This window comes from Ostrea edulis, chromosome 3 (assembly GCF_947568905.1).
Source record: "Ostrea edulis chromosome 3, xbOstEdul1.1, whole genome shotgun sequence".
NCBI classification, from domain to species: Eukaryota; Metazoa; Mollusca; class Bivalvia; order Ostreida; family Ostreidae; genus Ostrea; species Ostrea edulis.
Window position 1 is genome coordinate 97,607,950 of NC_079166.1, and position 14,021 is coordinate 97,621,970.

Here is a 14,021-nt window from a genome sequence, read left to right on the forward strand (position 1 = left end):
TAAATTTACGTGTCCTCGAACATTTTTAAAACCAACTAGAGTTATCTCTCCTAGTGACATCGTATCGCTTATCCACAAAATTATGTCCCCCCCAACCAGCAAAATTTTGCTTACTCACAAACATTAGCCCCCACAAATTAAAGTTATTTCACAGAATGTGACTGTCATCCTGTTAAATTATTCCACAGTATGTGACTGTTAAATTAGTCCACAGTATGTGACTGTCATCCTGTTAAATTATTCCACAGTATGTGACTGTCATCCTGTTAAATTATTCCACAGTGTGTGACTGTCATCCTGTTAAATTATTCCACAGTGTGTGACTTTCATCCTGTTAAATTATTCCAGTGTGTGACTGTTAAATTATTCCACAGTATGTGACTGTCATCCTGTTAAATTATTCCACAGTTTGTGACTGTCATCCTGTTAAATTATTCCACAGTGTGTGACTGTTAAATTATTCTACAGTGTGTGACTGTTAAATTATTCCACAGTATGTGACTGTCATCCTGTTAAATTATTCCACAGTATGTGACTGTCATCCTGTTAAATTATTCCACAGTGTGTGACTGTTAAATTATTCCACAGTATGTGACTGTCATCCTGTTAAATTAATCCACAGTATGTAACTGTCATCCTGTTAAATTATTCCAGTGTGTGACTGTCATCCTGTTAAATTATTCCACAGTATGTGACTGCTAAATTATTCCACAGTATGTGACTGTCATCCTGTTAAATTATTCCAGTATGTGACTGTCATCCTGTTAAATTATTCCACAGTATGTGGCTGTCATCCTGTTAAATTATTCCAGTGTGTGACTGTCATCCTGTTAAATTATTCTGCAGTGTGTGACTGTTAAATTATTCCACAGTGTGTGACTGTCATCCTGTTAAATTATTCCAGTGTGTGACTGTCATCCTGTTAAATTATTCCAGTGTGTGACTGTTAACTTATTCCACAGTGTGTGACTGTCATCCTGTTAAATTATTCCAGTGTGTGACTGTCATCCTGTTAAATTATTCCAGTGTGTGACTGTTAAATTTTTCTACAGTGTGTGACTGTTCAATTATTCCAGTGTGTGACTGTTAACTTATTCCACAGTGTGTGACTGTCATCCTGTTAAATTATTCCAGTGTGTGACTGTTAAATTATTCCAGTGTGTGACTGTTAAATTATTCAAGTGTGTGACTGTTAAATTATTCCAGTGTGTGACTGTCATCCTGTTAAATTATTCCACAGTGTGTGACTGTTAAATTATTCCACAGTGTGTGACTGTTAAATTATTCTACAGTGTGTGACTGTTAAATTATTCCGCAGTGTGTGACTGTTAAATTATTCTACAGTGTGTGACTGTTAAATTATTCCGCAGTGTGTGACTGTTAAATTATTCTACAGTGTGTGACTGTTAAATTATTCTACAGTGTGTGACTGTTAAATTATTCCACAGTGTGTGACTGTCATCCTGTTAAATTATTCTACAGTGTGTGACTGTTAAATTATTCCACAGTGTGTGACTGTTAAATTATTCCACAGTGTGTGACTGTTAAATTATTCTACAGTGTGTGACTGTTAAATTATACCGCAGTGTGTGACTGTTAAATTATTCTACAGTGTGTGACTGTCATCCTGTTAAATTATTCTACAGTGTGTGACTGTTAAATTATTCCACAGTGTGTGACTGTCATCCTGTTAAATTATTCTGCAGTGTGTGACTGTTAAATTATTCTACAGTGTGTGACTGTTAAATTATTCCACAGTGTGTGACTGTCATCCTGTTAAATTATTCCAGTGTGTGACTGTCATCCTGTTAAATTATTCCAGTGTGTGACTGTTAAATTATTCTACAGTGTGTGACTGTTAAATTATTCCACAGTGTGTGACTGTTAAATTATTCCACAGTGTGTGACTGTCATCCTGTTAAATTATTCCAGTGTGTGACTGTTAACTTATTCCACAGTGTGTGACTGTCATCCTGTTAAATTATTCCAGTGTGTGACTGTCATCCTGTTAAATTATTCCAGTGTGTGACTGTTAAATTATTCCACAGTGTGTGACTGTCATCCTGTTAAATTATTCCAGTGTGTGACTGTTAACTTATTCCACAGTGTGTGACTGTCATCCTGTTAAATTATTCCAGTGTGTGACTGTCATCCTGTTAAATTATTCCAGTGTGTGACTGTTAAATTATTCTACAGTGTGTGACTGTTCAATTATTCCAGTGTGTGACTGTTAACTTATTCCACAGTGTGTGACTGTTAAATTATTCTACAGTGTGTGACTGTTAAATTATTCCACAGTGTGTGACTGTTAAATTATTCCACAGTGTGTGACTGTTAAATTATTCCGCAGTGTGTGACTGTTAAATTATTCTACAGTGTGTGACTGTTAAATTATTCTACAGTGTGTGACTGTTAAATTATTCCGCAGTGTGTGACTGTTAAATTATTCCACAGTGTGTGACTGTTAAATTATTCTACAGTGTGTGACTGTTAAATTATTCCACAGTGTGTGACTGTTAAATTATTCCACAGTGTGTGACTGTTAAATTATTGCACAGTGTGTGACTGTTAAATTATTCCACAGTGTGTGACTGTTAAATTATTGCACAGTGTGTGACTGTTAACTTATTCCACAGTGTGTGACTGTTAAATTATTCCACAGTGTGGGACTGTGCAATCCTGATAGTAAGTCATGTGATTTCTTTATTATATTCTGTCAGGACAAACCAAATAGCGGCATTAGGGAATATCGTTTTACGCGGATGTCAGAGGAAGCTCTCAGTGTATATAGCGCCCTCTATAAGCAGATGACAGAGCCCCCTATTGGTATGAAAGTTTGTCGAAAGCCTCCAAGTCAGAATATAGGCAGTAAGAAATTCCAAAAGGTAGGAAAAACAAGGATTTATTTACAAATATTTAAAAAGGAATGTTAACAATAAAATAAGCTTTGTTACATGTAGACTTCAGTAAACTGTGATTGTAACTTATAAGCTTTGCTACGTGATTGTAACTTATATAGCTCAGTAGCTCTTGTAGGAGATGCTAAATTGATCATCTTTTTCTCAGAGAATTCATATTGAGATTAATTTATACAGTGTTTTGGTAGTCAGATGATTGTAGCATGAAGTCTATACCATGTTTATTGTATTCAGATGATTGTGGAGTCTAGAATGAGATTTATACAATGTTTTTGTATTCAGATGATTGTGGAGTGTAGGATGAGATTTATACAATGTTTTTGTTATCAGATGATTGTGGAGTCTAGAATAAGATTGATACAGTGTTTTTGTATTCAGATGATTGTGGAGTGAAGGATGAAATTTATACAGTGTTTTTGTATTCAAATGATTGTGGAGTCTAGAATGAGATTTATACAGTGTTTTTATATTCAGATGATTGTGAAGTGTAGGATGAGATTTATACAATGTTTTGGTATTCAGATGATTGTGGAGTATGGAATGGAGGAGACAGAGTTGTCTACCCCTGTGGCTGAGCTGATGCGACACATTTGGCAGGAGGCAGGAGGAGAAATAGAGGACATCCTCAGTAGTCCACTACAGTCCCTCAAACTGGACCAGGTCAGTATTCCACTACAGTCCCTCAAACTGGACCAGGTCAGTATTCCACTACAGTCCCTCAAACTGGACCAGGTCAGTAGTCCACTACAGTCCCTCAAACTGGACCAGGTCAGTATTCCACTACAGTCTCTCAAACTGGACCAGGTCAGTAGCTCACAAAAAACTGGACCGGGTGACTAGTCGTCTAACATTTCAGATTTCAGCAGACAGATCCCTTACATTTCTATTATAGATGGTTATTGTCTCCACTGTCTAATACTTGGTCCACATCTCATTTGATTCATCTTTAATGTTTACATGTGCTTCACATCTAATGCCAGCACATTCTTGAGTTTTTTGTCAATTTATTTTCTCAGCAAACACAAATCAAATTACCCTATGTTTCCATTATGTTTATATCCATATAATGCGTGAAAGGTGAAGATAACGAACAGTGATCAATCTCATAACTCCTATAAGCAATACAAATTAGAGAGTTGGGTAAACACAGACCCCTGGACACACCAGAAGTGGTATCAAGTGCCTAGGAGGAGTAAGCGTCCCCCGTCAACCGGTCACACCCGCCCTGAGTCCTATATCTTGATCAGCTAAACAGAGTTATCTGTAGTCAAAATCAGTGTGCCAAGAACGGCCTAACAATCGGTATGAAACATGTCAGACAGCATTTGACCCAATGATAGGTTGTATTGACGAACTAGATCGTTATAACTATGATAGAATTTACGAAATGCTGACTTCAATCAAGATTGTTGGAACCCCTGTACCATCAACTTGTTTGTCAGTAGCTTGCCTCAATTTAAAAACTGACCATATGCAGAACAATTCAAGCTCTTGCATATCGAATCAGTTGAGAGATATAAACACCATATGCAGGTGATAATGGAATATTGCTACATAAATATGGGAAGGTGGCGATGGAGAAGCTGAAATCATCCCGTTTGTCATACAGTTGAGTTGTCAGTTTGCCGTTAATGTCTACTTTCAATAAAATATCTAAGTATGAAGCAGAAGTGGACGACTCTGTGGTGCATATAACCTCCACTGTTACAGTAAGTCAAATGGAAGATGAGGTTACATGTGTTAGCGGTTGTTCACAATGTGTACATTTTGTTCTGTTACATTTATAAGAATACATCTATTTATGTATTCTTTAGAATTAAAATGCTGACAGCTTCGTTTTCAGCTATAGAATAAGATTTGTTTTATACAGGTGGAGAAGGCGACAGCCATTTTGACCCAGATGAAGGAGAACCAATCGGATAACAGTAAACTACAGGGTCTATTTGAGGAATTCTACTCCGCACTTCCCCACCGACCTCACCACCGGTCAACGACCTTCAGCCTTAGCTGGCTGGCCAGAAAGCTGGACCTATGTCAGGTATTGTTTGTGAATTATAAAACAGAAATCACTGACTTGTTTTCTTATTGGTCAAACAGATCTGTTCCAATACCTCTACACTATCAAACTGTGACTGTGACAATTGGGTATAAAAGCATCCAATCAGTGAAAATGTAGGAAGATATGAATTTTCTCGTCAATCTCAGATTGCAGCACTTATTTTGCAGAAATAAAGATTAAGTTATTGTACTGAAATTTTAAAATGGGTATGCCTGTTCCCCTCATAACTGTGCATATATTGGCCATATCTAATTTAGATATAAATTCTTATGAAGTTTTGATTTTGGCTTTAAAAATTTGAGGCATGGCTAAATATGTATTTGAAATTAGAGATTGACAGTTTGTGGGTGTGATTATGTTTTGTTGTTGTTTATATCAGATATTGATTCACATATTGCACGAGCATATTTATCTGTAATTGTGTATATTATCAAAAAGTTTTAAAAGAAATTGATAAAACAATGTTGATATATTTCATTCTTAAGTTGGTATACATAATTTAAAAAGTCAGGGTGTGCATTTTAATAAAAAAACAAAAAACGGGACCTTGAGATAATATGGTGAGATAATACAGTGAGATAATATAGTGAGATAATACGGTGAGAATATATGGTGAGATAATATGGTGAGATAATACGGTGAGATAATACGGTGAGAATATACGGTGAGATAATACGGTGAGAATATACGGTGAGATAATACGGTGAGAATATACGGTGAGATAATACGGTGAGAATATACGGTGAGATAATACGGTGAGATAATACGGTGAGAATATACGGTGAGATAATACGGTGAGATATTACGGTGAGAATATACGGTGAGATAATACGGTGAGAATATACGGTGAGAATATACGGTGAGAATATACGGTGAGATAATACGGTGAGAATATACGGTGAGATAATACGGTGAGATAATACGGTGAGAATATACGGTGAGATAATACGTTGAGATAATACGATGAGAATATAAGGTGAGAATATACGGTGAGATAATACGGTGAGATAATTCGAGACTTGAGGAAGTTGCTGATCTTTGTTATATAGGTCTCTGATATTAAATAAGATACAGTTTGGATTTGCTTTTGAAAGTCTTTTCGTTTTGTGGTATCATGAAATGCATGTAAATAGAAAAAAGATGGAAGGTTGTAAATGAGTAATTATTTGTTGTTGTTCTTCAGCTCATCAGAGATGTGGTGTCTGTGAGTGAGGCCACCAACTGGTCCACGCGGGGAAATGTTGAGGCCCAATACAAAGCCCTCAGATGTCAGATATCACACATAGCAGGGGGCCTGCCAAAACCAGTCAAGGACATTCTCAATCTGAAAGGGTGAGTAGAAACCTCGATATCGGTATAAATCTCAGATATCAGGTGCAGCAGGGGGCTCAGAAGTCAGACATCACATGTACCAGGGCCTAGATAAATATCCCAATTTTATAGGATGAATAGAAACTTAAATCCCACAATGAAGTCCTGAGGTGTCAGATATCACATGTATATGAGTGATATCCTCAGGTGTCAGATATCACATGTATATAAGGGATGTCCTGAAGTGTCAGATATCACATGTATATAAGGGACGCTAGCATTGTTAAAAGTAAAATGAAACTTTTTAGGTATCAATAAAAACCATTGGGTACAAAGTAACTGACTAGACACATGATTGTATCTGAGCTTTCTAGAGCTGCTTAAGTATATTTGATATCATCATTAGATAGCATTAACCTTCAAGATATCAGTAAAATCTCATCAGATATCTACTGCTTTACTTTAGTCAAGGATGTTCCTAATCTTAAGAACCAGCACATAATGACTAGGTAAATGTCTGAACTAAGTGCATTGATATCGTAAATAATGTTGGAGAACTGGGACATTGTCTTTGAATTATTGTAGATCGACTTGATCAGAACAGTCTTATATTTCAGATATTATGTGTCTGGCTTCATGATATGGAACTTGTGACTTAAATTAATTTCCCATATTAACATACCTTTGTATTGGCTTGTTGATAAAACTTTCCACTTCTTCATTCCAGTGGTGATGATATGAACATACAAAATGTCTACACCATATGTCGACCCACAGAGAGTGAGAAATTTCGCTCTGATCTGGATTCCAGGCTCCTTTTCCACGCCTCCAATGTGGAAAATTTTGTCGGAATTCTCTCTAGGTAATGATGAAATAATGTTCTCTAGGTTGTCTAATCCCATGGAAATCATAGTCCCAAAAATTATCATCCACATTGATTGTAGTATATTATTACAAAAATTATCATTCACATTGATTGTAGTATATTATTACAAAAATTATCATCCACAGTGATTGTAGTATATTATTACAAAAATTATCATCCACAGTAATTGTGGCCTATATATAGCCCCAAAAATTATCATTCACAGTAATTGTGGTCTATATATAGCCCCAAAAATTATCATCCACAGTAATTGTGGTCTATATATAGCCCCAAAAATTATCATCCACAGTAATTGTGGTCTATATATAGCCCCAAAAATTATCATTGACATTGATTGTGGCCTATTACGAGATACAATGCAAGTGATCTGTACGTGAAATGTCACGGAAATTTTTACATTTTGGAGAAATGTCGCACGTCCTTATGTAGTTTTTAGGTCACCTGAGTAAACGTAGGTGACCTATTGCAATTGGTTTTCGTCCGTCGTGCGTTAACAATTGAATATTTTTAACTTCTTGATAACTACCATTCGCATTCTTTTCAAATTTGGTAGGGAGCATCATTGGGATAAGGGTAATTTTCAGGTTTCCAGCACCCCTGGGGCCCTAAGGGTGGGGCAAAAACTGCCCAAAATTGACCAATTTTCAAAAATCCTTTTCTCAAGAACCATACACGTGTAAGAAAAACTAAATACATGGTGATGTAGAGCAGAAAGGCCTCTACCAAAATTGTAAATTTCATGATCCCTGGGGTAGGGGTTCTGACCCCAGGGCAGGGCTAAAATTGGTATTGTTTATGTGTAAAACACTTATAATAAATAACATCTTTAGTGCTATTGATACTAAATTGAAAGTAAATAGATATTTAGAAAGAACAGGTAGTTCTTTATCGAAATTGTAAATTTGATGATCCCAGGGGTAGGGGTTTTGGTATCGGGGTGGGGCCAAAATGGTCAGTTATCAAATGTGTGAATAATAGACATTTTTAACTTCTTCTTGATAACTATCATTCCAATTCGTTTCAAATCTAGTATGAAACATATTTGGAACAAGGGGGACATAAATTGTAAATTTCAGGATTCCTGCACCCCTGGGGCTTTAGGGTTGGGGCAAAAACTGCCCAAAATTGACCAATTTTCAAAAATCTTTTTCTTCAGAACTGCACATGTGTAAGAAAAACTAAATGCATAGTGATGTAGTCTAGCTGGAAGGCCTCTACCAAAATTGTAAATTTCATGATCCCCGGGGTAGGGGTTCTGACCCCAGGGCAGGGCCAAACTTGTTATATAGTGTTTATGTGTAAAACACTTAAATAACATCTAGGTTAGTGCTATTGATACTAAATTGAAAGTAAATAGATATTTAGAAAGAGCAGGTAGTCCTTTATTAAAATTGTAAATTTGATGATCTCAGGGGTATAGGGGTTTTGGTATTGGGGTGGGGCCAAAATGGTCAGTTATCAAATGTGTGAATAATAGACATTTGTAACTTCTTCTTGATATAACTATCTTTCCTGACCAATTCTTTTCAAATCTGGTATGAAACATATTTGGAACAAGGGGAACATAAATAGTAAATTTCAGGACTCCTGCACCCCTGGGGCCTTAGGGGCAGGGTAAAAACTGCCCAAAATTGCCCAATTTTCAAAAATCTTCTTCTCAAGAACCGCACACGTGTAAGAAAAACTAAATGCATAGTGATGTAGAGTAGAGAGGCCTCTACCAAAATTGTAAATTTCATGATCCCGGGGTAGGGGTTCTGACCCCAGGGCAGGGCCAAACTTGTTCTACAGTGTTTATGACTGTGTAATACACTTGAATAACATCTTCTTTAGTGCTATTTATTCTAAAGTGAAACTAAATGGATAGAGCAGGTCGTCTTTTACCAAAATTGTAAATTTGATGATCCCCAGAGTAAGGGTTCTGACCCCAGGGTAGGGCCAAACTTAGTATATAGACAAAGTATTTATGTGTAAGTTTGCTGGTACTGTATAAAATCTAAATGCATACTTGCAGATGTTTTAATGTTAATACACCTACATCTATCCTGTAAAGCCTTTCATCAGTGTGTTCACTTTTGAAGGCAGTGACGTTTTAAGAACACATCTTGTTTTATACTGTTGCTGAACATTAGAATTTAGCTTAGATATTCAGAACAGGAATTATTTTTTTTAGATTTCATAGCCCATGAAAGTAGTGATTCTTTTTTACTAGTATTCAGGTGATCGATAAGGCCTGTGGGCTCTTGTTTTTAAATTGAGTGAGCTGATGAGGGTGACTGCTTTTGACTTTAACACAACACAGTTTCATTGTACCAGAATATAGTGCTTCAGTCATTAAACCAAACAAAGTGTTGACATCCATTTATCTCTCAAATTGATGGGTACTTCAGTGCAGCACAAAATTTGTCAAAATGGGTGTTCTGAACCACAGGGGCTAAGCCCGTTTTGGGCCTGAACTCTGTGATACCATATTAAATATAAATCCCTCTATATTTATGGTATTACAGAGTTCGGGCCCAAAACGGGCATAGCCCCTGTGTTCTGAACAGTGCTAGCGAGGTGAGTGATGTTAGGGTACAAAATATGTGTCTGTGATTTAACATCTCAGGGGATTTTCTGTGTTGCAGAGGTCTTTTGATGCCAAAGGTCATTGTCGATGACTACGGAGGAAAGAGAACAGACCCGGGAATGCTGGGACATGGGATTTATTTCGCTAGTTCGGCAAGGTTTGTGACCAACTGAACTTTATGAATCAAACACTAATTAAAGATAAGTTCTTTGTGTACAGAAAAAAGGGCACCCAGATAAGGAGATTTCCCCCATTATTTTTCTATGTTTTAAAAAATAATTTCTGTATTGTTTGTTTGTGCCATTTCTGTGTTAGTTTTGACTATGGGTAAAACTTATGTAGAATCTGTGCAGGCTTTTCTGTGTGTCTTGTCATAGTGATGTGGGACCCCGGTTAATCAGTGCAGGCTTTTCTGTGTGTCCTGTCATTGTGATGTGGGACCCTGCAATTTAATCAGTGCAGGCTTGTCTGTGTGTCTTGTCATTGTGATGTGGGACCCTGCATGTTAATCAGTGCAGGCTTTTCTGTGTGTCTTGTCATTGTGATGTGGGACCCTGCAATTTAATCAGTGCAGGCTTTTCTGTGTGTCTTGTCATAGTGATGTGGGACCCTGCAATTTAATCAGTGCAGGCTTGTCTGTGTGTCTTGTCATTGTGATGTGGGACCCTGCATGTTAATCAGTGCAGGCTTTTCTGTGTGTCTTGTCATAGTGATGTGGGACCCTGCAATTTAATCAGTGCAGGCTTGTCTGTGTGTCTTGTCATTGTGATGTGGGACCCTGCATGTTAATCAGTGCAGGCTTTTCTGCGTGTCTTGTCATTGTGATGTGGGACCCTGCATGTTAATCAGTGCAGGCTTTTCTGTGTGTCTTGTCATTGTGATGTGGGACCCCTGTTAATCAGTGCAGGCTTTTCTGTGTGTCTTGTCATAGTGATGTGGGACCCTGCAATTTAATCAGTGCAGGCTTTTCTGTGTGTCTTGTCATTGTGATGTGGGACCCTGCAATTTAATCAGTGCAGGCTTTTCTGTGTGTCTTGTCATTGTGATGTGGGACCCTGCATGTTAATCAGTGCAGGCTTTTCTGTGTGTCTTGTCATTGTGATGTGGGACCCTGCATGTTAATCAGTGCAGGCTTGTCTGTGTGTCCTGTCATTGTGATGTGGGACCCTGCATGTTAATCAGTGCAGGCTTGTCTGTGTGTCCTGTGATTGTGATGTGGGACCCCAGTTAATCAGTGCAGGCTTTTCTGTGTGTCTTGTCATAGTGATGTGGGACCCTGCAATTTAATCAGTGCAGGCTTTTCTGTGTGTCTTGTCATTGTGATGTGGGACCCTGCATGTTAATCAGTGCAGGCTTGTCTGTGTGTCTTGTCATTGTGATGTGGGACCCTGCATGTTAATCAGTGCAGGCTTTTCTGCGTGTCTTGTCATTGTGATGTGGGACCCTGCATGTTAATCAGTGCAGGCTTGTCTGTGTGTCCTGTGATTGTGATGTGGGACCCCAGTTAATCAGTGCAGGCTTTTCTGTGTGTCTTGTCATAGTGATGTGGGACCCTGCATGTTAATCAGTGCAGGCTTGTCTGTGTGTCCTGCCATTGTGATGTGGGACCCCAGTTAATTTGATAGTCTCTGATGATCTTTGTGTTATACAGAGGAGGAGTGTAGTGCGCGACTGAAAAATCAGAGGTTTACATCACAGTTTTATTAGCTGTAATTACTACATGGACTATTTTGTACTAAAATGAAATACAAGCTTTGTAGAATAATAAATGATTGTCGTGGCTTTTTTACCTAGACATATTTAATTCCACAGAGTCATCATTTCGCGGATTATTAATTTTGGTCCGCAGGTTTATGAAATTCCGCTGAGTTGCGTGGAGCTCGGCAATTTTAACCCTAAGGTGTGGTTTCCAGGTTTAACTTTGTATTCAATAAAACTCTCAATATCTAACTTTGATTTATGTATCCTAAGGATAAACAAATTGCAAATAAATTTACATGTTGTGTTTACAAAAATATCCTATATGATGACTTGATTTGCCTGCCAAAATCAAGAATCGAGCTTTTGTTTGAAAATTAAGTGTATCTCAATGAAACTCTGTTCTCAATTTTATCAAAATGAAATAAAACAGGAAATGATTATTATGAGAATTTATAACCCTGACATTATTTGACTTCCTAGAAAACATTGAGATTATGCCTGGACATTTTCTTTACATTTATGTCATAATTAAATGTTTTGTTTTACATTTGTGATAGAAAAATTGTGTTATCCAGAGTTGTGCACCTTTTTTCTGAAAGGAGCATGCTCACTGTTAGCGTTCTGAACTAAAATTGAGAAATTGTGTCACTTTCTATGTACCTATTTTCTCCAAATGCTGGTTGATTATTAGAAACAAATCACATCTAACCGACGTATAGGACATGTCCTATTTTATGAAATAAATTAACACAGATTTAGTTTTTCTTTGAAGCTTCAGATTTTGAGTTCTCTGGCTCAGAGAGGCAGACATCATACTCATATTTTTTGAGTTCTCTGGCCCAGAAAGGCAGACATCATACTCATATTTTTTGAGTTCTCTGGCCCAGAAAGGCAGACATCATACTTATATTTTTTGAGTTCTCTGGCCCAGAAAGGCAGACATCATACATATATTTTTTGAGTTCTCTGGCCCAGAAAGGCAGACATCATACTCATATTTTTTGAGTTCTCTGGCCCAGAAAGGCAGACATCATACATATATTTTTTGAGTTCTCTGGCCCAGAAAGGCAGACATCATACTCATATTTTTTGAGTTCTCTGGCCCAGAAAGGCAGACATCATACTTGTTTTCTGATTTCTTGTAGCACAAGTATAAAGTACTCAAAGTCCAGTAAAACGAGGAACACACGAATGATGCTGGTCAGTCAGGTAGCCCTGGGAAATACACTGGACGTCTTCTCCCACCAGAAGGACCTCACAGCTCCCCCTAGTGGCTACGACAGCGTTCACGGAGTGGCAGCCAGTAGGGATGTAAAATCAGACTTTCAGGTGAGTGAATTGATTAGTATCATAAAAATATATTGCCTGTATGTGAGAGTGTGAGTGTATTCATTTCCCCGGATTGGTTGTTGTCTATTACATGTTAAAGTGATTCACAAGTCCCAACCACTTCTTCGTTAAGTATTTTGCCCTCGATATCTCAAATCCTCAGATATCTGGAAGTTTTTTCTTACTCCCAATGAGTTTGAGATAATGATTTTCAACTGCTTGAGGTTCAACTGCAATTATCATTCTATGTACAGTCTTTGAAAACAATTTAATGATCAAGGTATAACTTGAAACCCAACTTTGAGTATTGATGTGCTGTGTAAGGAATGAACATAATCAAAGGACTAAAACCTTCATGACTGTTCATTATAAGAAATTCTAAAGTCCCGATCTTGTACTCTGAAATAGTAAGGACATTCACAGGATTCTAAAGTCCCGATCTTGTACTCTGAGATAGTAAAGACATTCACAGAATTCTAAAGTCCCGATCTTGTACTCTGAAATAGTAAAGACATTCACAGAATTCAGAAGCATAGTAACTTTCAATCTACCGAAACAAAAAAAAATGTGTAATTATCTTTAGCCTATCTTCCTAGTGAAGAAATATAACATGTTCGCAATGTGTATGAAGCAAGCTTGCTTCTGATTTGAAATACGGTTTGCTTTGTGTGACAGGATGACGAATATGTCGTCTACAGCACGGATCAACAGATGCTGAGTTATCTAGTGGAGTTTACCGTGGGGGAGGAGAAACCAGATGAGTTATTACTGGAGAAAGAGGAAATGGCAAGGGAGGTGACTCTGTCAGAGACTGATGTTGGTGAGTAGAGGCTTATCCTACTGTTATCAAATCACATCTACATGTCTATCACATTTACAACATGTCTACCACATCTACAGCATGTCTACCACATCTACAACATGTCTATCACATCTACCATATGTCTATCACATCTACAGAATGCCTATCACATCTACCACATGTCTATCACATCTACAACATGTCTGTCACATCTACAGCATGTCTATAAGGAATGCTTAATCACATCTACAACATGTCTATCACATCTACAACATGCCTGTCACATCTAGAACATGTCTATCACATCTACAACATGTCTATCACATCTACAGCATGTCTATCACATCTACAACATGTCTATCACATTTACAACATGGCTGTCACATCTACAGCATGCCTATAAGGAATGCTTAATCACATCTACAACATGTCTATCACATCTACAA

At 37.5% G+C, this 14,021-nt stretch overlaps 1 protein-coding gene across 8 annotated transcripts in view; it reads left to right on the plus strand.

Moving 5' to 3' along the window:
* LOC125677683 (protein mono-ADP-ribosyltransferase PARP4-like) overlaps window positions 1-14,021 on the plus strand; it is a 162,474-nt gene that overhangs the window by 14,315 nt on the left and 134,138 nt on the right. For all 8 annotated transcript variants that reach the window (XM_056159644.1, XM_056159648.1, XM_056159645.1 and 5 more), the window contains exons 6-13: window positions 2,721-2,885; window positions 3,441-3,578; window positions 4,789-4,956; window positions 6,161-6,309; window positions 7,016-7,150; window positions 9,802-9,900; window positions 12,590-12,773; window positions 13,449-13,593. In XM_056159644.1, coding sequence (XP_056015619.1) covers window positions 2,721-2,885; window positions 3,441-3,578; window positions 4,789-4,956; window positions 6,161-6,309; window positions 7,016-7,150; window positions 9,802-9,900; window positions 12,590-12,773; window positions 13,449-13,593 — 1,183 coding nt within the window. The remainder of the gene's footprint in view (window positions 1-2,720; window positions 2,886-3,440; window positions 3,579-4,788; window positions 4,957-6,160; window positions 6,310-7,015; window positions 7,151-9,801; window positions 9,901-12,589; window positions 12,774-13,448; window positions 13,594-14,021) is intronic.